The sequence below is a fragment of the Biomphalaria glabrata genome, chromosome 4 (assembly GCF_947242115.1).
Source record: "Biomphalaria glabrata chromosome 4, xgBioGlab47.1, whole genome shotgun sequence".
NCBI lineage: Eukaryota > Metazoa > Mollusca > Gastropoda > Planorbidae > Biomphalaria > Biomphalaria glabrata.
In genome coordinates, this window is record NC_074714.1 from 6496136 (window position 1) to 6520315 (window position 24180).

Genomic DNA, 24180 nt, shown 5'->3' on the forward strand with positions numbered 1-24180 from the left:
AAGGCAAAAGACAATTGCCTTGAATAGAGAAAGATGGTCCACAGCTCATGAGTGGTGTTCCAACGGTTCAACAGCCTAAGGGATAAGTGAAGATGTCATTAAGAACACTTCTACTCCGCGCGTGGGTATTCTGTATTAGGAGTGATTGTATTAATTAATTTATAACCACTATTTAATTTACTAATTGGTTAATTTTTAAGGACTCTTGCTTTATATGGGACAAGGAATACTTGTGCAAAGTTTTTACTTGATCCGAGAATAGAAATGGGAGAAATAACGTGTTCAAAATTTGTACCAAACAGAGGGAATTGATATATATCTAAGTATTCTAACCTTCATAAAAAAATAAACACTTCACATTGAAAACAAAATCAACATATTAAGCATTTATAAAGAATCACAAAAGAAACAAATATATCATAATATTTATATTTTATTATTTGCAGCAACATTATTTTGAAAGCGGTTTTGGTCTTTTGTACAAAACATACAGTCGGAACTGTTTATAGTATGTATCTTAATAAGGTCAATTCATTTTACAAAAGTTTTGGAATCCATATGAGATTCTAAGTTCTGATTTAACCATGCCTTCACAATGAATTTCTAAACAAAAATGTTTCTTTTTAATGGAGAAAAAGAATAGTTTCACTTATTTTAATGTTAACTTATAGGGTGTTTAAACCCTTTTGTTTGTTCTTAACCCAGTTACGATTATTTTTCATTCAAGTCTCCTGACGTTCTTAAATACACCCCCCCCCCCTCTTTTCCAAAAAATTTCCAAAATAAGTCTATATTTTAAAACAGTCATGATATAAATATGAAAATATCTGTAAGTGGTGTACATTTAAATGTCATTTTTTTATATATATTTTATTTATATGAGTAACATTCTTGTATATGTTTATGGTTTTATATACAAATAGCTAAGTAGAGTCTAGCATCTGTACCTTGCATTACATTCTTTAAAATGAATTTTGTTTGAACCTGACCTAGATAGCAATAAGTCATACTGGCCATGCTGTTTTGAATGGCGCTCGTAGGGAGGCAACTTCTTTTTTTTTTCTTTAACTCATTTTATATAACATAAGTATTTTGGTCAGACAATTATTCGACACTTGGGTAACTACAGAGTTAAAAGTGTTTCCAATTTTACTAGCAAATAGAATCTTCATCTACACCTAGATCTACATCTTGCAAAACAAAATGAACAAATATAGTTATCGTATGATTCGTTTAACGATTATGCTGATTGTCTTGGATGCAAAAATGGTTTAATTCTTGTTTTCATCTATTACTGTCATTATATTCCCAAACCTTATTCTCGCCATTGATCAAGTCTAAAACTGCTGTAAAGTATTTCTATGTCGATGCTGCCCCTAACTTATTTTCACCTGTGGGCATATAATTTTTAAACAGGTGAGCCACGGGTCAAAATATGGCCGGGGCCAGTGAGACTGGACCTTTGCGGCTTCGTTTAGTCGAAGTTTCGAAAGGCCAAATAGCACCATGTCACGGGTCGGATATAGCCCGCGGGCCGTAGTTTGATCATCACTGTTTTTTTTTTTTTTATGGCATCGTAGAGTTAAAATGTATAAATGTTTTTATTTAATGTTATTACGCATTTGTATCCGATAATTATAAATATGTGTCAAAGTCTTTTGGGCTCTGAGAAACCCATTGTGGCTCTCAATTTTGTTTTTATTGCCCTACTGCTTTCTGACAGTGGGTTTCAGGCATAGATATAGGAAGACGAGTTTAAACGTTTGAATAAATATATAGGTACATATATGAATAAATAAATAGTACTATAGTAATGTATGCTCATGATTTGATTAGACTGGAAAAGTCAAATGATACAATTTCTACATGTTAATCATGTCCCATATCAGCAGATGTGCTCCAGTTACACATAATCTTATTTAATTCTACTCCTGTGAAAAGGATTTGAAATTTGAAAAAAAAATGTAATATTAACAAAATATTTTTAAAATAACTTGATTGCGCTCTTTCGATTCCAAATATATAAAATAATATATTGAGAAGTCAAGATTGAAAAAGAAAAACTTTTTCCTGTGTCACGAAAACAGTGTAAACAAAAAAAGTCTGACACTAAAACACCAGAGCTATCCCATGAGTCATTGTCAGGTTGGAATTAAGAAGATATTATGCAAATCTAAGATGTCTGTCTGACAGAAGAATGGCTGCCTGGTCGAGTAGTCAGCATTGTCGTCACAATACTCTCGGGCGTTATTTTGTTTTGTTTTTTTTTCAATATATGTAAGGCTGAGTGGGATAAACCGCTAGGTTGCCCATCATGGGGGATTGAGTTCAAATCCCAACTCATGCTGGGGTGTGTTAGACGCCCATGGCAGCACGTAAACATTAACCTAGACGCCCCCTTCTCTTACAGCTTCACACAAGGGATGCATCCATGCCAGGCAATGGGTCGAACACTTCTCCCGCGCGGGAGAAGACCAAAGCATGCAATACATGCAATGGAGATTTGATTATGCCCAATGTCACACAAGGGATGCATACATGCCATGCAATGGGTCGAACACTTATCCCGGGAGAAGACCAAAGCATGCAATACATGCAATGAAGTTTGAGTAAGCCTAATGTCACATGACTAAGGGAACCCATTTGTGACATGCCGATATCGTCACATCTAATGCAGACAAAGCGATTAAGTCATTGTCCGACGGGGGGGGAGTCTATTTAAGTTTTTTTTTCTTTTCGTCTCCTGTGCCTGTCTTCCGCATGGGATTATCTTTGGGCTTCACATTTGTATCCCGTGGCCTTCATGAGTTCTCTACCACTATCTCTCTCAGAGGCCAACTGCTGCCAGAGCTGCCTTCCTTTAAGCCAGGGGTTCTCAACCTGTGGGTCGCGACCCCCTTGGGGGTCGATTGACGATTTGCCAGGGGTCGCCAAAGACCATCGAAAAAAATGGATTGTTTTGTCTATTCTTCTATTGCTGTGTATGTGAGCAAGGGGGGGGGCGCGGCAGACTTTGGGATTCTAAAAAGGGGTCGCCGAGCTTAAAAGGTTGAGAACCGCTGAAGTCTAAGCCGTTGGGGACGAAATGGCTCAAGAGTTCACGATTATAGCGCTTCCGGGTTGGGGTGGGGGGTGGGCCACCTCTGTTACGCACGTCCTCATTGAAGTTCGCCTAAAAAAATATCCGCTTTGGTCTTCTCCCGCGCGGAACAAGTGTTCAACCCAGCGCAGCTGTGGAATGATTATGACGGCTTCTGTACCTTCCAGTAGGCCTCTAGCACAGCATATGTGTGAATATGTGCATGTATGAATGTATTTATGTGGCCCTATGTGTGTATGTACGTATGTATGTGTATACATACAGTAGGCCTCTAGCACAGCATATGTGTGAATATGTGCATGTATGGATGTATTTATGTGGCCCTATGTGTGTATGTACGTATGTATGTGTATACTCCTAGGTATATATATATATATATGTATGTATTCATATGTGCTAGTTGTAAACTAAAATGTAGACTTTTAAAATTGATACTCTAATTGTTTCACAAAAACACTACATCTGCGTATAGGGATATGATTCTTACATTAATAAAATGTAATAACAAACAAATCAATGCAGTATCTCTATCACAATACACATCAGAGCAAGAACATTACAGATCATTGGATTTTCTAAAATAAAAAAAAGTTGTTGCGATAGACAGTAGATTATGCCTATATACACATCTTTTCTTAATTCAAAGTTCCTATCCCTCCTCCAGTGTACATTTCTACGCCTAAGTCACGTGTTACGCCTCAGTCACGTGTTACACCTCAGTCACGTGGTCAAAAAAAAAATGCTTCCTGACTTCCTGAAAATAAACTTTCACATAAATATATCATTTGTAGGATTATCTATAGAATTCGCTGTTCATATTTAAAGGATAATTATAAAATACGCTATTGTAAAGTTTAGAACTAGTTTTATGTACATACAAGGGACGTAATGGACGTTAAGTTGTGACTGGAACACACAATGATTATTGCTCTTTAATTTAAAAAAAATAACTTTGATAATGATATTTTTTTAGTTGTGTATACATTTTTTTTATATAATGAAGTTTTAATGTTTAGAAGATTATTTCGGACATATTTCTTAATATTGTCATTGCTGTTTTTATGGTTAGTTTTTTTCATTGTTAAAAACTTTTGTGATAAGCCTTACTATATCATATATCTTATATTTCCATTCAGCGTGTAAACCAGTATTTTTACCAGCCAATAAATCCACACGATATCATAGAAGGAGATTAAAGTTAGACAAATGCCACATTACTTCCAAAAACATTTTGTTTTTATATCATTATGGGTATTGTGATGGTCTGTCCATTCTTCTTGTTTCATTTTTAGGAAGATAACGACTTGGGTCAATCGGAACCACTGTACAGTGAGCCACCTTTGATTGACCTAACACGACGGTCAACTCCGACCTCTCCCTCCCGTCCATGGATGACGTCAAGCTTGGTCGGTCTGACCTCTCCAAAGAGGATGTAGAAGCCATCAGACGGCCTTGGGAAGAGAAGGAAGAATTGAGGTCAATGCTATCCTGGCCGCTATGATTACTTCCGGTTGAGCTCCTAACGCTGATTCCATCTTCTTGTCTGAAATTTGCTCCGCCGCTGAGTCGAGTTGGTGACGTGGAAACTGACGATGCGTTAGATGGTCTGTCGGACCGCATAATCGACGTGGCACTGGTTGAATCGGGTTCACCATCCTCTCGTGAAATACTTATCTTGGCCGTTAGCTCTCTCATTATAGCATCCATGGAGGGCCTGTCGTTGCGTCGGATGGTCACAGATGTAGAGGACGAATGCGACGATTCGGACAATGTCGGAGATCTCCGGCCATCTCCGTTCCCGTAGTAGGATGGCTCAAAGACCTCGTCATTGGACACCTGCCGATCGTGCCTGACGTTAAATGACGGCGACTTATCGCCGTTAACAACAGTGCTGATGACGTAACTTTCATTCCACTGGAGTGACGTCTGACTCTGCAAAGGCATCGGGTACGCTGGGTAATTCATCTCAGCCTCTTGTTGATTCTGCTGCAGCAGTGTCTGGTTCTGCGGAGGCATCTTATACGCTTGGTAATTCATCTCAGCCTCTTGTTGATTCTGCTGCCGCGGTGTCTGGTTCTGCGGAGGCATCTGGAACGCTTGGTAATTTATCTCAGCCTCTTGTTGATTATGCTGCAACAGTGTCTGGTTCTGTTGAGGCATCTGGTACGCCTGATAATTGAGCTTATCCTCCTGCTGAGGCGTTTGGTTCCCTGGAGGCGGCTGGTACGCCCGATTGTTGAGCTCAGCTTCTCGTTGGTTCTGCAGTCGTTGTCGCTGCAATTCGTCGTAAGACATACCATAGTAGACATTCTCCTTTGGTGTGACAAACGCGCTGGCCGCTGGCTGACTGTAGAATGACCTGGCTAACACCTCGCTAGGATACCGGTCCCCTCGGATTTGTTCATTTACCTGAAAAAAAAAAAAAAAGAAAATCAATATAACAATATACATTGCCCAAATACTTATATATTCTGTATCTATATTGGACTGGACACAAGCATTGACTTTGCAAAAATGTATTTAGGGAAACTAAACTGGACGCAAAATGATTCTATTAAGTTACTCCAAACCCTGATAAATGACTGATATATTAAACTTTTAAAACTATACACTTCAATAAGTTCGAATCACGCTTCAGTATGCAACGCAGTGGCTACCAATCGTCGACCTATATATGTATGTACATATATATTGTTTGTATTTTAAAAACAATTCAGCCATCTGGGAGCACATACACAAGAATGTGTTTATATTGGGGATGTAAATATGTAAATAAAGTTATGCATTGAAAAAAAAAATCTTTCGATGTGGCAGGTCTACAGCATTTTTCTCCTCTGACATGCAAACAGAATCTTCTTATGTATGTATAATTCTTACAGATGTCTACAAAGATCAGTTGTAACCAAATTCGACCAGCTTTCATCATTAGGTATGTAGTAGCTTTAGTCAACATCTGTAGTCCATCTCCAAGTGAAGGATTTCTTTTTTTTTCTTTAACTTATTAGTTTTTTAACGCTGTGAGATAGTGGTACTGTAATGTGAGGGATAACTGTGCGGACTTTCTTTGTTTGTTACAAACAAAATATCTGGTACACATTTACAGTCATGTGATCTGGTCATTACACATTTACAGTCTTGTGATCTGGTCATTACATATTTACAGTCTTGTGCTCTGGTCTTTACACATTTACAGTCATGTGATCTGGTCATAACACATTTACAGTCTTGTGATCTGGTCATTACACATTTACAGTCTTGTGCTCTGGTCTTTACACATTTACAGTCATGTGATCTGGTTATTACACATTTACAGTCTTGTGATCTGGTCATTACACATTTAGAGTCTTGTGCTCTGGTCTTTACACATTTACAGTCTGGTTATCAGATCTTGACACATTTACAATCTGGTTATCTGATCTTTACACATTTACAGTCTGGCTATCTGATCTTTATACATTTACAGTCTGGTTATCAGATCTTTATAAATTTACAGTTTTGTGATCTGATCTTTACACATTTACAGTCTTGTTATCTGATCTTTATACATTTACAGTTTTGTGATCTGATTTTTACACATTTACAGTCTGGTTATCTGATCTTTAAACATTTACAGTTTTGTGATCTGATCTTTACACATTTACAGTCTGGTTATCTGATCTTTATACATTTACAGTTTTGTGATCTGATCTTTACACATTTACAGTCTGGTGATGCTGATATAGAGTAAGAGGAGGAGGAGAAAGCAGAGGCGCTAGTTGCTGGAGTTGAGAGCCCACTGTGGGAACTATTTGTAATTTGGAGGCTTCCTTTTCTATGGTTGACATATGTGTGTTGAACGCGCATGTTTGGTGTGTGTAGTGTTTATGTGTGGTATATATATATATATATATGGCTCCTTTTGTCTCGAAAGGCAATGGATGCGCCCAAATGAGTCACTGGTTTTGGCTTAATCTTGAGACGGGGCAGAATCTGGTGTGGCTAATCAAGCCAATTCTAGAACGGCAGACTTTGCCACAATTCGTACATGTGTATGCCTCTGATTTAGGGCTAGCAGACAGGGCAGCTTTCTTTTTATCCCTCTTGATTAAAGCCGCTTCAATTCTTTTGTTCTCAGCAAGGGTTGTCCCAGCACGCACAGTCTGTCTCCATGCACTCCGGTCTTTGGCTATGTTTTCCCACATACTTTCGCTGATGCCTGAGGCTCAGGCATCAGCGAAAGGTATATATATATATTTATATTATATTGAGATATATGAGCGTGAGGTATATATGTGTGGTGAATGGTATGTTGGTGTATATAGGAGGCTTACATGCGTGGTGTCTACGGGGCATGTGATATATGTTTACATCAGTGGTTTATATGTGGTATATGTTTGATACATGTGTGGTAATGTGTGATCGGTGGTTTATATGTGGTATATGTTTGATACATGTGTGGTAATGTGTGATCGGTGGTTTATATGTGGTATATGTTTGATACATGTGTGGTAATGTGTGATCGGTGGTTTATATGTGGTATATGTTTGATACATGTGTGGTAATGTGTGATGTGTGTGTAGCTAGTCTAGTATCAGAGAACTGAAAGATATTAAGCTTAAAGTGAGAACGAATTCTAAAAAAAAAAAAAAAAACTGGTAACATAGCTGACTGTAGGTTTAGATCACAGAAAGTGCTGTTTACAGAACCAGTTTGTGCATGTCGGTGTTAGTCTGTATCAAGGAAATAAAGTTTGGGTTTGGGTTTGTCTGTATGGTTATATCTAATTATGTTTATATGATTATATTTAGTCCAAAGATTGAACGCCCTTATTTTCAAACATAAATATACTGCAAGGTCAAGGTCTTTTCAAAAGTTAGGTAATGGGCAATTGAGAAATGAGAGAAGACCTCTATCTCTCTCTCTCTTTCTCTCTCTCTCTCTCTCTCTCTCTTACACACAAATTGTATTATATTGAACGAAATCTATCATGTTGCTCCTGATTGCAATGACGTGCATGCACAAAATAAAACCGAATCTTGTCACGTGATAGTTTGCACTTCCGTTTACCGCCCTGCAGATCTGACAAGATGAAATTTTAGATTTATAAATGGTGCTTTTTCCCCGGTCACTGAACCATGTAGGATTGTTTAACTGGGATCTAATAAGCCACGTTTACAACTTAACTCCATACCCCAAAAACATTATTCTGAAATCCTGTTTACTTCTAAGTATCAGTACATTAACAGAAAATATTTTTTTAAAGAATAAAGCTTATATTAAGCGTACTTATATCAATTAGTTTGAATCAGTCATGTAATTAAATTTTTAATAGACTAACAATAAAAAAAATCATTTATAAAAATGTTAAATGGGGGAACGACCTGAATTCGAAGTCATAGTTCAAGCCTTCTCAGGCTTCTCAAGCCAACACTGTAACAACTGTGCTAATGGAAAGCCTATGAACATGGAAGATTGTATAATTAATTAACTGATTGGTTAATTTTTAAATTGATTCTTGTGTTGTCAGGTAAAAGAAATAATTGTGCAAAATTTCAGCTTGATCCGAGATTGGGTGTGAGAGAAATAAAGTTTACAAACTTTTGACCAGATACATAGAAAAACAGACAGAGTAAGTTGATAAAAGCTTTGTAAAAAAGACATTTCATTAGTAGCGTCTTGCCTTTCAAATCAAGACAGACTTCTTACAAGAAATACTTCAGACTTCTGACAAGAAATACTTCAGACTTCTTACAAGAAATACTTCAGACTTCTGACAAGAAATACTTCAGACTTCTTACAAGAAATACTTCAGACTTCTGACAAGAAATACTTCAGACAAGAAATATATTTTAATTTGAAATGTTAGATTTCTTTTACTCAATTTTTATTAAGGTTTCTACATGCCCCTTTTGGTCATAGTGCCGGGTGAAATGAGCCCATTCGCAGCATGTTTGCTTCGTCCCTGGTTACATACCTTATCAAGTTTGGGGACATTCAGTGCCCTGGCAATTGTGATGGCAGTGGCGTCTACTGAGACCGACTTCTCCCTTGGTCTGTGGGCCACGCAGAAGACATTCAAGTCATCCAGGTCGTTAGTGTTGTGGCTGAAGTTCTTCAGGTTGAGCTGCAAGCCGCAGGCGATGCAAGTGAAGCAGTTCTTGTGGTACATGACCTCCTTGATGGGGCCCACCTGCTCCATGGGATACACTTTCTTGAAGCATCGGAGGCATTGGTCTCGTTTAACCGGTTTCTCGTAACAAGGGAGCTAAAAAAAAACGATAAAAGATAAGATAAGCATTGGTATAAAAATACTTAAATAACTGCAGTAATAATAAAATATATAACATATCCGTCTTTTTTATTTATAATAAGTTATGATTTATCATTAATAAAATATGTGTGTTTTAATTTTAGGCATCGTAGTTTCAACCCGTTTCTTCACCTTTTTTTATTAGACTAGTATAATAAATTGTCAATACTCCGAGGGCTTGGTGCATACAATGTGAAGAAAAACTGAAACACAGTGAGACGCACTTATGCTATAAGGACAGAATCAATATATATATATATATATATATATATATATATATATATATATATATATATATATATATATATATAAATTCTCTTCGTCGCTCAATAGTTTGGACGAGAAGAAGAAGTAAAGGAAAGATCACTCTCTTATTTCTGCGGATAGTTACCCCAAGAAAAAACAAGAGAGGGGGGGATCAAGTATTCACCGGTCACTACGGATGGCTGCCTGGTCGTGAGGTGTGCGCGATGGACTGTCTTTTGGATTTATCAAACCCTGCCCGCTCCCATCCCCCTTCGTCCTGCGGGAGGTTTGGGCTAGGAAGTAAACTATCTTCAACTCTGAAGGAACATCCGAAACATGTAAAACATTTTACAAACATTTTACAAGCCAATGCCATGTTGTCTTTCTATTCATGCATTGTTAATTAGTGACCATATTCCAAGCATTAGACTTATATATTTATTAAGTACATTGTATTATGCCGAACCAACAAAAAACTGAGAGAAGAAGCAGACCTATCTGCAACTGACCAAACCCACCCATGCCACGTATGCGGCCGAGGATTGGACTTTACAGTCATCATCGACTCCATAGAAAATGAGAAATGTGCTCATCTTCGATCACGAAGGAGGAGCTAAGTATTTTGTCATGATGTCGAGTGTCAAATTGCAGGGGCCCCTAAAAAGGCCAGCCCCCCCCCCCGGGCCCCCAGTCCCTTGCTAAGCCAGTGTATTTACTGTAGCAGGAAATTACTTATTTCATGAAATTTCATCCTTTACAAAATTCAAAATACTCACATAAAAAGATGTTTTTACAAAATAGAGAACTCTATCAAAACACCATTTGTGATAGTTTTCAAATAGTTCCTAGACATTTTCGCCAGCTCATTGATAGAACTCTCTATATTGAATTTGCTTATATAAATGCTCTCAGGGGAATGAACTCTTTAAAATAATTAAGTTAGTCTCGTAGCCGGTATAGAAACTCACTACAAAACAAGTTAGACCTGAATTGAGAGTTGTCGAACCGTGTGGACCAGAAGGTCAGACAAGATGTTTATATAGTTCACCTATGGTCTGGATGTATGAAACTCTGGCGCTAAGCAGACAAATAAACTGCCGCAGTCAATCTTCTATTTTTTGATAGCAGAAAACAAAAATGTTGAATGTTACAGGTCACTGTATAACTGTATAACATACAGAGAGCTTCTATTGTTCCAAATATATACCAACATAAACAGGAAAGGAAACAAGATTTGTGTCTGTGTGTCTGTTGCTGTTGTGTACAACTGTGTAAAGCCCCCTTTTCATTACCGGGACATGAATGTCTACAGAGCAAATATAAAATACTAGTCGACCGGCGGCGTAGCATACGCCGCTATTTTTCAGGGCCGGTCTAAGGCCACTGCAGCCTATGCGACAGCAGTGGGCCCCGCACTTTCATAGGACCCGCGCTAATTCTAGGTGTATAAATTATTGAATTAAACCATTTTATAATTTATAGCAGATTTTCTGCGGCCTTCTGTCGATTTACCAGGAGCTCCTGGAAATCTCCTGAAATCGCAAAATATACGAAAAAGTCCTGGAAATCTCCGGAAATTATTAAAATCTTTTGAAAACTCATACAAATCTCCTGAAATGTATAGACAAAAACTGTCATTTTGGTGTGTCACTCAATATGGAAAACGCCAATCCTACGCGCGATAAAAAAAAACGGCATTATCACGTAATTTTGGAATCTGGTGAAAGAAGCTTCTCGTGCCTCAAACTAATGAAGAATTACTTGAGGTCAACAATTCTCGTAGATAGATTGAAACATTTGGTAATTCTTGCTATTGAGCAAGATCAATGTAGGAAATAACATTTTAATTATATACTGTATGACTTCGCTAAAGGCAAGGCTCGTAAAGTAGTTTTGTACGTAGTAAAGAATGAATAAAATGCAAAGACGAATTCATTTTCTAATACAAACTCTTTAATTTCACGTATTATCCGTATCCCTACCCAAACTTGGCCCCACAAAATCCGTTTCGCATAGGGTCCCACAACGGTTGAGTCCGGCCCTGCTATTTAGTGACGGGTGAATACAGAGTAGATTACTTGTTCTCCTCCCCCTCTTTTTTTTTTTGTCGCTAAAACTAAAAGGGGCAGAAATAAAAAAGAGTGATCTTTCCATGACTTCTTGGTCACAACTGTTCAGTCCGGCCCTGTTCCGGGTGAATACTACTTGTTCTCCCCTTTTTTTTTTCGTTGGATAACTCTAGTCTATTCTAGTTGTAAGCTACATATATTAAAACACTTTTGACCTTCATTTAGGTGAAAATGTTGAAACGTTATTAAGGTGTAAATGATAGAAGCACAAACAATATGCGCAGGGGACTTTAATCAATGTCGTTTTTATCAGTCGCCGCCACATTGGCAGCATCAACTTCGGACTCCCAGACTGAAGAAGATACACAACTATAATTGTTTAGACAACACTGGCACTTACAAACAAAACTCAAATGTGAGTGAATAGGAAAAGTGTTAAGAAGAGTACATACCACGTGTGTAGATGGATCGCTGCCAGCCACTGGGGAAGACACAGTGGTTGGAGATGCCACGGAAGATGTGGACGATCTGCTTTCAAATGAAAGTCTCGATTTTGAGCCCCGAGACTCTGGGGATTGAGAACCGCTGGATGATCTGAGCTGAAGAGATGGGTTCAGCTTTTTCGGCATGGATGTGATGATGCTGTTCTGGCGAGGCATGGCGGGACGAACGTTTTCTGGAGAAACTGGCCGGGGCTCAGCTCCTTGAGGTGCTGTGGCTGCACTTGCGCTGTAATCAATGTTTTCATGTCCTCGGAGTCCGTTCTCCTGGACTGCACTACCGGGGTTCTCGGGGATGATGTCTGGACTTGTCTGAGTGGTCACAGTCTGGTGTGTGCTGGTTGCGGGCATTGGAAGGACCTGAACATAAGGGACCACATTGGGGACAGCGCCAGTTTGGAGGGACCAAGGCAGCTGTTGACCTTCGCTTGAGGGCTGATGAGCTAGCGCTTGCTGAAGGTTAGCGTTGGGAACGGGAACGTATGTTGCCAGGGGCGTCTGGATCAAGCCGGAAGACAGAGCCGGCACCGCAATGTTCCCCATGCTACCCGCGTAAGCCAATGGTGGGCTCTGTTGATACAAGGAAGGCTGCACTCCCGGAACACCCACTCCACTTGTTGGGGTGGGGGCATAACCTACGGGGCCCAGTGAAAAGCTTGTTTGATTTTGATATCCCACAACTCCTTGCGGCCTAACTGAATAGGCGGAAGGGAACAAGTACGGCGGAAGTGAATTCTGTAAATTGTCCATCTTTCTAAGTGTCTGAGAGTGTAAATAAAAATTTCCAGTTAGAGGCTTGTGTTACGTTTCATTCTTGAGTTGGCCGACTGCCGCATCAATCTCTAAGTTTCTGTCCTCAAAGTGTTTAATTCTGAAAAGGCAAATAGAAAAAGAAAAGTTTTAGTAACAGATACATTATCATTCATTCCCTCTCTCTATCTATGTCTCTCTCTCCATCTATGTATGTCTCTCTCTCTATGTATCTATCTATCTATCTCTAGTTTCTTAGTGTCTTGTATAGCGTCTCATTAACAAAAAGCTCATTTCTATTCAAGTACTATGACTTTACAAATGGCATTCTGCCAGAAACAAGTGATGTTAAAGTTTAATCAAAAGAAATGAAGAGATACATAATTGTGGATACAATGAACCAAGGATGGTAAATCTGTAGAGTCACATTGAAAGATTAAAAGAACGTATATTGTTATATACATAAAGATTGTCACGTATATACGTAGACATAATAGCAGGATCGTCTATCAACTTTTAATTTAAATTATATTTGATAATTTTACCCTTTTGAAATACGAAACAGAAGAAATTTTTTTTTAAATTAGGAATGAGTTTCATTTTTCATTTTGTATTTATTGGGGGGGGGGGGGGTATTTAAAAAGAAAGTCATAGCAATACATACATCTTGTTTTGTACTTCTGTGTTATTATTTCCGTATATTTCTTAAAAAAAAAAAAAGGAAATAATTACGTTCTTCGTGTGCTAGTTTAGTTGAGCATGTTATTTAGAGACTCTGCTATGTCCTTTTCGTTTTCTTGGCTGATACAGGCAACCATTTCCATAATCTTTTGGCACTAAATAAGAAGTAGCACTTGTTCGAGTTTGTCCTAGAATATGGAATAATAAATTTACCTTTGTCTTTGTGTCTTTTTGAGCGTTTTATATGGTTTTGTTTTTGTATTTGCAAGTTATGGCTCAGTGTTTTATAGACGTTTGCTATTTTGCTTTCTAGTCTTCTGTCAGAGAATTTCTCCGAATTTACTTTATTTTACAAATTGTGTTTCTATAGTATAATGTGAATAATCTTTTGTTAGAATCTCACAGCTCTGTTACAGTTTTTTAATGTTTTCCTAATTTGAGGAGCTCCAAACTGAGGATGCATATTCTAATGTTGATCTAATTAAAGCTAAATAGCATTTTAGTTTTATGTTCTGGTTTGATTTGTACAAATTTCTCGAAATAAACCCTAGTGTCTTGCTTGAGTTCTCTATTATTTCATCACTATGGGGATTCCATAACTTTTCGTTTATTATGACAGTGTTGACTGTTTCATGCTTTACGTTTAATTTCCTAATGATTAAAGTGTTAATCATTAAAAGAACACATGTATCGAGAAGTTACAGTTTAAGTTTCAGGCTATTATAAATGTATGTATTACAAAACAAGAACCAGTAGTACGTTATCTCAAAGTTCTTTAACTCCAACAAATCCTATTTCTGTGACGTATTTGTTTCAATGAAAGTTGCTTCCCTTGAACTTTCTACTATTTATCCTCAGAGTCAACAAAGAGTACGTGGACCCGTTAAAACCTGGGCCAGCATTTACTATCTGATAATAATGAAGTCATAGATAGATAGACAGACAGACAGACAGATAGCCAGGCAGACAGATAGACCGATAGATAGATATATCTTTAGCTTTTATATAGCGCTACTTTCATGCTTATATATATAGCATGCTCAGAGCGCTTTGGTCCAATCTCATTTGAGGACCAGTGGGATTGGGGTAGAGGGGAGTATCTAGGAGTTGGTTTTCCGTTCTGCCTTTAGGCGCTCAGTATAGGGTTAGTATAGGGTTAATAGTAAACACAACTCGAGTCGGGTATCGAACCTCGAGCCCCCTTCTAGGTAGCCAAGCCAAGCCAAGTTCAAGCGCACCTAGCCTCTCGACCACGCTTCCCACATAGATAGATAGATAGATAGATAGATAGATAGATAGATAGATAGATAGATAGATAGATAGATAGATAGATAGATAGATAGATAGATAGATAGATAGATAGATAGATAGATAGATAGATAGATAGATAGATAGATAGATTTATTTATTTAAAAACGTATATCTGTAACTAGGGCTGACTAAGGGGTTACTTAACTTTCCAAAAGAATGTAAAAAAAAATAATAAAAATTTAATTAACTATTGGTCATTAATTATTGTGTTTGGTATCTTACATAAGGGAAATAAATCGTACTTGACAGGTGTGATGGTATAAGTTGAGGCCCTGAATGAACATTTTTTATGCATTTAAAAAATGATCTTGTAAACATTCACAAACGAATCCCCTTCCCAACTGGTCCAGACAAGCGATAGGATCATAGCGCATCGAGAAAGCTAAAAGTTAAACCAAAACAACTGGTAAAAATAGTTTTAACTACATGACTTATCTTATCTTATCTTATATAATACAGACGTTACTTCAAAAAAGAAGATGATTACGTCCTACGCGTCATGCATTTAGTCATGCATATTAACCAATGACTTAAATTCTGCCAAGTCACTGGTTTTCCTGGCTAGCTCAGGCAACCCATTCCATGCTCTAATAGCACTAGGGAAGAAGGAGTATTTGTACAAATTTGTCCTAGCATATGGGACGAGGAATGTGCCTTTATCTTTGTGTCTTTCAGAGTATTTTATTAAATTTTGTTTTTGTATTTGAAGATTATGGTTCAGTGTTTTATGTATGATTGCTACTTTACTTTTGAGCCTTCTGTCCTGAAGGCTTTCTAAATTTAGTGATTTTACTAAAGGTGTTACTCTAGTCAAATGTGAATATTCGTTTGTTATGAATCTCACTGCTCTATTTTGTGTCTGTTCCAGTTTCTTAATGTTTTCTTGAGTTGAGGGGTCCCAAACGGAGGATGCATATTCTATTATTGGCCTAACCAAGGTTAAGTAACATTTTAGTTTTATGTTCTTATTTGATTTATAGAAATTTCTTTTAATAAATCCTAATGCTTTGTTTGATTTTTTTGTAGTTTCATGAATATGTGGATTCCATGATAGTTTTTCATTTATTATAACACCTAGGTATTTTGCGTTTTTAGTCTGTGATACTGGTTTGCCATGAATAAGATAAGTGGAATTAATTTGTTTTAGTTTTTTTGTTACTCTTAACAACTGACATTTTTCTGGGTGGAAAGACATGCTCCAATTTGATTCCCATTTCTGTAATTCATCTAATTCTCTTTGTAAAATATCTGTGTCTTGTGTTGTTTTTATTGTTCTATATATTATGCAATCGTCTGCAAATAATCTGACTTTTGTTCCTGAACTAATGCAATTTGGTAAATCATTTATGTAAATTAAAAATAGTAGTGGACCCAAGACTGTACCTTGAGGTACACCTGAGTTTACTGTTATCGGTGTTGATTTAGAGCCATTTATTATTACAGTTTGTTCTCTCCCTATCAGAAAGTCTTTAATCCACTGATGCAGTGGACTTGATCCAAACATATTGATAAAATTACACGTAATACACGTTTTGTTGTATTTTTGTATGTGTTTCTTCTTACTATTATTTGTCGAGCTTTGTTATCAAGAGAGTTGTATATCTGTCACGCTTGACTATCTCCAGATAATGCAAGGCAGGCGTCGCGAACTGTGGGAATGTACCCCCGAAGCGGTTCAAAAAAAAATCTACAAGGAAGTACAGAGAACTGAATAGTTATAAATACAATGTTAATAGAAGCGTTTATCTTTTTCTCTGTTGTAACTGGAAGCACTTCTAACTGATCTAGTTCAGACTTAAGAGGCGTCCAGCAATACGAGCTTCTAGCATTTTTTTAGAATTCCTTTATTCAAGTAACTCCTTCGTGGAAGGTGGTCGCTGATCTCGAATACTGCTATTTTCCTAGAAATTTAACAGTTGGTGTATATCGCTGAGAAACGAATTTGGCCAACTCTACTTTGACCATTATAATTTTTCAAGTAAAAAATAAATGTAAATTTGGCTAGAGATTCGCAATTCTATCTAGGTCTAGAACCAACATGGCTTAGTCAGCCGTGTTACCGTAATTTTGCGATAACAGTACATTTAAAGTTGCTTCAATTTTATTGAAGTTTATAAGCGTTGCTTATATATTTACGTAAGATTTAATAAAGATTACATCTACATTCTAGATCTAGAAGTAGATCTGGACTAGATGTTAAGAGTTGTAAGTCAGAGCTTAGAGATCTAGTATTGAATCAATATGTCATTACAATAAACATGTCAATAAATAATCGCCAAATAATGTTTTTCTTTTTAGGTAGAATAGAAAATGCGTACGTTCAACTTCAAGGCAACCAAGCATCTGACAGTGTCACGGGTTCGATACCCGAATTGAAATAAATATAATATTCTTTTAAATATTACTTTATTATATTTGGAGCTTAATGAAGGAGGTGTTATCATGTTGAAAATTATATTTTTAAAATGTTTTTCTCGTTTTGAAGGCAAATGACAGATCTACTAAGTTGTCGAAACTGTTACCTCCCTTGACCAATTGACCGATATCATAGTCAAGACTGTCGAAATCTTCATTGTCTCTGGTTATGTAGGGCGCGAGCACGCTATTCTGCCTCAATGTGGCGCTCGTGTGGAAACGACCATTAGAGGAAGTGGTTAGGCTAAATGAATAGCAAAACAAAACTCCCGTGGGAGTGTCCACGGGTAGGCGAGAGTTTACCCAGCAACGGAGCGGTGTTGAAAGAGAGCCCTCAAGGCCATGTCGATAATCCATTCGCCGTTTACACGGTTAGCTTGGTAAAACATAGGAAAATGGCGGAGGTCCCCAGTGCACTCGGCCTTCGGCCATGTCCAGCCATGCCAGATGCATCGGAAATAGCAATGCTTTACATAGGCATTGACTTGGGTCTCTTCCAGACAGAACGGTGGTTCACGCAGGTTTTTTTTTTTTTACTGTTTGACGCTCAAGCAGGGTTTTTTTTTTCAAACTTAGCGCTCGTAGAGCCTTCGGCTCAGCTCTTAGACGATCTAACGGTTATGTAGGGCAACGTTGGTGGTTATTCATGTGTGCACAAGACCAGGACATGTACTCTACAAGAACTTTGGTTCCATGCCCATCAAAGGAGGGAGGGTGTTTGTTTCAAATATAGTAAGAGGTAGATGATTAAAAGTATTTGAAAGGACGTAGAGAGTTCGCTGAGAGCTTGAACGAAGTAAAACTTGTTTAATTTAATGGTATTGTACAGTGTTTATTTTATTAACTCTTTCTCTCCTAACTGACGATACCAGCGTTGATTCCACCAGAATGTGGTAAATAATTACGGAGAGAAAGAGTTAAAATGATTCCTAGTGCCAGATTTAAAGCTTTATATTTATTGTTGAAGGAGGCGCGGTGGCTGAGCGGTAGAGCGCTTGGTTTCCAAACCGGGGGTCCTGGGTTCCAATCCTGGTGAAGACTGGGATATTTTATTTCGGGATCTTTAGGCGCCTCTGAGTCCATCCAGCTCTAATGGGGGAAAAGTAAAGGCGGTTGGTCGTTGTGATGGCCACATGACACCCTTATTAACCTGTAGGCCACAAAAACAGATAACCTTTACAATCATCTGCCTTATAGATCACAAGGTCTGAAAGGGGAACTTTACTTTTATTTAATTGCACAAAGGTCTTGGTTGCTTGAATTAATAGTTTGCCCTTTGAATCTCGGGAAAAAACGATATTGTTTGAGAGTTCAGTCATTGTTTAAAAGTAAAATCTTTACTAATTTAAACATCAGAAACGCATTGCCTTATCGACACAATCTCATCGTAACATCAAGACATCATCACATTCAAATACAAATGATTTTTACACCTATCACCACGTCCTTTATTGTATACGCCGGATACCCCAAAACGCTGTCTATTTATAGGTCATAATCTCCATTAGATAGATCTTTATCCTATACGTTATGTATCTGTTGATTTACAGTATATTTTTAGCGGCCCCCGAAAGGGGAAAAGACGCTATTAGTTTTGTTTGAAATGTCTGTCCGTCCGTCCCGTTTAGATCTCATAAGCTAGAAAAGATATTGAAAATATGAAATCATGATATTTTAGATATTTCAAAGTTCTGATTCAACGGCTACTTTTTTCTTTTCTGAAAGTGAAAATTTTAATTTTTAAAATCAACTATGCAAGCAGTTTTTTCATAAAAGTACACCATTTTTACAACTATTCATTATCAATAGTAACAAACATAGGAGGCTTTTTAGTCAGGAGTGCAGATAATAATCGTTTTGCAACACATTTATGCAAACGTTTTTTTTTTTATTTTTTGTCCAAAAAAAATATTCCTTAGTTATGTAAGTTCTGTTATGCTAACTACCACATATACAAAAAAAATATTGCTTAGTTATGTAAGTTCTGTTATACTAACTACCACATATACAAAAAAAAATGGTTACTTTGTTTTTCGAAGAGAAAAAATCTAATATGCATATAAGTGGAAAATAATTCAAAACAACAATTAATTAGTAGTTTTTCATATTATCGCGTGAACTGCGGAGGGGTACTATGCTTGAAAGCGTCCCATATAAGGATTTCTTTTTTACGAAATGTTTTTCTTTAAAGAGTCTAGGAATAAGAGATTGACCCTATACAAAACAATTAGATCAATAAGATAATCATTATATGACATCAGATAGGCCAAGTTCACATCTAACTTCACCTTCACTTTCAGCTATCCCTTGGTCTGCTGGACCGTTGGGGCGCCACACAAGATCTGTCAACTTTCTTTCTCCATTCTTTTCTGTCATTTGCCTTTGATAGAATTTCATTCTGATATTCTTTCTGAAAATATTGAAACCTGCCTTTTTACCCGCCTGGGTGGACCACTTCAGTGGCCGATTTTAGATTGTGTTTGTAACCTTGTTTAGTAATTCAAACTATGAACAAATAGCCATTTTCTGACATCGAAATTTGCAAAAGGCAAACAAATGTTTATTGTAGCCTCCCCGTAAGTGTCTAACAAGAAACTTACTAACCATGTGGCAGGTCTACATCGATACCGCCCGGCCTCTGACAGGTAACAAGAAACTTACTAACCATGTGGCAGGTCTACATCGATACCGCCCGGCCTCTGACAGGTAACAGAAATCTTCTTAGGAATGTTCAATGGCCTCCAAAATCTATTTTTATTGTTGTTATTATTTTTACCTTATTGTCGCGAAACCAGTTTGAAAGAGGAAGATTTTACGACACTATCAGCTTGGTGACACACCAAATGTGATAAATTTCGAATCTTGAGTCCTTTGTAGAGTACGCTAGCATTGTAGTGATATAATAGTCCACCAAGTCAATAAATTCTAGTGGAATTCTTAGCTGATAGAAACAAGTTATTTGTGAATGATCTGGGCAGTTCTCAAACTGATCATTACAAGGGGGGGTCACATTTCTTACAGATAAAATGTGATGCTTGTTTCTTACAAACAAAAAAAAAAAAAGATTATTTCTTTATTTGCTTGTTCTAAACGCCGCTGTTCGCGAAAAAACTGCACGCTTTATATTAAACAGTAGTATTTTATTTAAGGTATTTCCCACAAAATGCTCCTGCAGCCTATATATAAAGCATAAATAGAAATAGAACAAAAAAAAGGACTTCCATATTTACGTTTTTCGATACTTTTGTTTCAGACATTAAGACTATAATGATTTTGTGCGTGTGTAGATAAAAATAGCACTATCTTTACCTCTAGACCTAGAATTTAGAACTCAACGAATTGTCACAGTGAATGTGAGGATGTGTTTTTTTGAGTTGGGAGTTGGTGTTATGATATGTATATATATGTATATATATATAGCGTGGTCTAGAGGCTAAGTGCACTTGGCTTGGATAGCCTACCTATGAAAGGGGCTCGAGGTTGGACACCCGACTCGGGCAGAGTTGTGTTTGTTGAGCGTCTGAAGGCAGCACGGAAAAACCTTCTCCTCAATGGTCCACAAATGAGATTGGACCAAAGCGCTCTGAGCATGCTATAAGCATGAAAGTAGCCCTATATAAAAGCCATAATAATAATAATAATAATATTCATCATATGAGGCAGAATATGTAGGTCGTAACTGGGTTAGCCTATGTGAAACACTGCAATCACTTTCGGAATCGATGCCATTAATACGTTCAGTGGCGTAGCTACCAATGTGCGGGTGGTGCGGGCCGCACAGGGCACCAAGTGGAGAGGGGCACCAAGATTCCCCCAGTGTGTATTAATTTCCTATTTCCGTGAGCTTTTCAGTAAAAACGACTAATTGTATGGACACGAACAAACTTAAACTACTGTATTTTAAACATGAACTAACGATTTATAAACTAGTCATGTCGCTATTTTGTTTCATCTCCTTGACTATTTCTTCCATACAATGTAAGCTATAGAACAGTTTGACTCTAATTTACTAGATTTATTTCGGACACACGGTACATGTTGTCGCCCCTTTTATAGCGCTCATAGGCTGTAAGTACCGCCCTCTCCCTCTTTAAATGTAAAGGGGCCTCGTTTGTTAAGATTTCAGCAGCGTTTGTTGGGCTTGTCCGAAAGGTGCCACAAATGAACCTTAGTGCCTGTGATTGTACTCGGTCGAGTGATTCGAGGGCAGTTTTACTAGCATATACTTGAGCTGTACTCAATGTGTGATCTGACTGCCCCTAAGTACAATATGCGTAGCATGTAAGCTTTGGCACCCCACTTTATGCTGGCCAGCTTTCTTAGTAACACTAACTTCTCCGAGGCTTTTCTTTCAACTTCCTTGACGTGCTGGAGCATTGACAACTTTCTATCCAGGGTCACCCCTAGATATTTTGGCGTGTTTTCACGTTGGAGTCGCAGCCCACTAAGTTGAAGCTCGAATGGAGCCTTAAGAATGTCGATCCATAGGCTGAACAGGGACCAGGTCGTTTTGGCAATGTTTATCTGAATCTGTCATTTGTCGCAATACGAGGAGATGGTTTGGAGGTCTGCTTGTAATGCCGCCTGTATTTGATCGGCTTTCTTGCCGGTTGACCAGAGGACAATGTCATCCGCATAAAGCAGTTTCTTTGACCGCAGTGAGGTGCGTTTCTTAAATTCCTTAAGTCTAAAGAAGCATCGAGACAATTTCAAGTCACATCATTGCCAGAGTCCACCGACTATAGGCGAGCTGTTAATGGGTATGAATTAACTAAACAATTAAAAGCAACAAAGCAAGATGAGACGGTTATCATTGAATTCAGAAAAAAAGGATGAGGCCGACATCGTGAAAAGAAGAAAATACTTCAATACCGCAGGTTCTAGAGACTAAAGGACAGCACAAAAGCATGTCCTCAAAAATTCATACTGAAGAAGCTGAACCAACAGACAGTGTAAACAATACAGAAAGCAGGATAATAAACTCTAGACTGAACGACATTGGAGATTGGCCTGATGTCATCACAGATAATATTCGCATACACCTTTTCACTCAATGATCTGAAACAGTTCAGCGTATGGACAGTCAATTCAGAGAGGCGTATAGACATCAAGAATCAGCAAAAGGAAAGGCTAGAAAGCTTTCAAAGGCTTGGTTTTTCCGGCAAATGTCAAACGACGAGAAAGTTCTTAGAAAGTGGATGTGTTATTCGCCGAAAAAAAAAATCATTATTTTGCTTCCCCTGCATGCTCTTCTCAACAAGATCAAGTACCAAATCTTCATTTAAATCCAAAGATTGATTCAATGAGTGGTGATAGAAAAAATAGCAATAAATAGAAAAACATGAGACCAGCAGAGCTCACATTCAGTCATCGCTTGCTTGGAGGGAACTTGAAGTTTGCCTGAGAGTAGGGAACAATATTGACAACAAGGCCCAAGATTTGATTATACAAGAGACGAAAACCTGGAGAGTTAGTAAAATTACTATCAAAGTACGATCCACTCTTGAGGGAGCATGTGCTTCGAACTAAGCTTTGTTCCATATCGAATATATACATGTCTCCACAAATACAAAATGAATTTATTACAATATTGGGGTATCACGCTAAAAAACAAATCATACAGCAAGTAAAACAAGCCAAATATTTCTCTATTATTTTTGACAGTACACCTGACATCTCAAAGCTGGATCAAATTTCCCAAATTTTACGGTATGTTGTCATGGAGAATGACAGGGTGCAGGTTCGTGAGTCTTTTGTTGACTTCATCGACACAAAGGCTATGATAATGCTGCGGTCATGAAAGGTCATTAAGGTCATGAAAAAATTAACAATATTTGATTAATGAATAGGCCTACATATTATTTTGAAAAAAAAGTAAGGTTTTGCAATGTTATTAATTAGTTAGTTGTTTTGTGTTGTTGTTGTTTTTTTTTTTGGGGGGGGCATCAAGATGAGGTACCGCACCAGGCATCATATACTCTAGCTACGCCACTGAATACGTTTAATATGTAATCGTTGAAACAACGCTTCTTGTGGTCCTTTTAAAATCGTGTGTTTAAAAACTATATATAGATCTAAATAGTATGCAAGTACTATTCATATTTTTAAAAATAATTTGTAAAATGCTATTTGTGGACAAGTTTTACTCAACGCTTTAAATGATTTATGGAAAATAAAACTATTTTTAAAGTTTTAATCTTCCTAAAACGATGTCTTGCAATATTCAGAAAAAGATACTTTGTTAAGCAATCATCGCATAGTATCGGGTCTCAAATCTTTGCTAAGCTCAATAAGACTCCCAAAGTGCCGCTAAAAATACATTTAGATACTAGCCACGAAGTAGAGATTTTTGAAGACTTAGACGACGATTTTCTGAAGCCAGCTTAAACATGTCAATTGAAACACTGGCTTGAATTTGTTTACACGTACTCAGAGATGCCCTGTCACATTGCGTCATCATTGCCGGTTTTTTTTTTTTTCAAAAAGTGCGACCCAAATATCCACGAAACAAAAAGAAATTGAATTGACCCCTCTTAGCTTCATTACGTTCAGGCATACCTTTTGTTTTTTTTTATTTACTTGAAGTAAATACGAGCTACTTTTTCCTTTCTTCATTCCAATTTCAGATAAGTGACTTTTGTTTCAAACAAAGGCGCACTCCCTAAATATAGACCACGTGACCTTCACGAGACAGGCATGTTTTCTAACCCAGTTGGTAAGTACACGACAATTGTAACAAGGGCTGTCGAAATTTGTGTGTGTGTGGGAATAGCCAGGGTGATGATGTGGACAGGGAAAGACTATTATTTACACAACTTT

The 24180-nt window shown here is 37.5% G+C and overlaps 1 protein-coding gene across 4 annotated transcripts in view; it reads right to left on the bottom strand.

Annotated features, from left to right (window-relative positions):
• Positions 1-415: 415 nt before the first annotated feature.
• Positions 416-24180, bottom strand: part of LOC106056610 (uncharacterized) — a 41588-nt gene continuing 17823 nt past the window's right edge. For all 4 annotated transcript variants that reach the window (XM_056026505.1, XM_056026507.1, XM_056026506.1 and 1 more), the window contains exons 2-4: positions 12157-13075; positions 9054-9344; positions 416-5509 (exon numbers count right to left, since the gene is read on the bottom strand). In XM_056026505.1, coding sequence (XP_055882480.1) covers positions 4346-5509; positions 9054-9344; positions 12157-12954 — 2253 coding nt within the window. In that variant the 5' untranslated portion in view covers positions 12955-13075 and the 3' untranslated portion in view covers positions 416-4345. The remainder of the gene's footprint in view (positions 5510-9053; positions 9345-12156; positions 13076-24180) is intronic.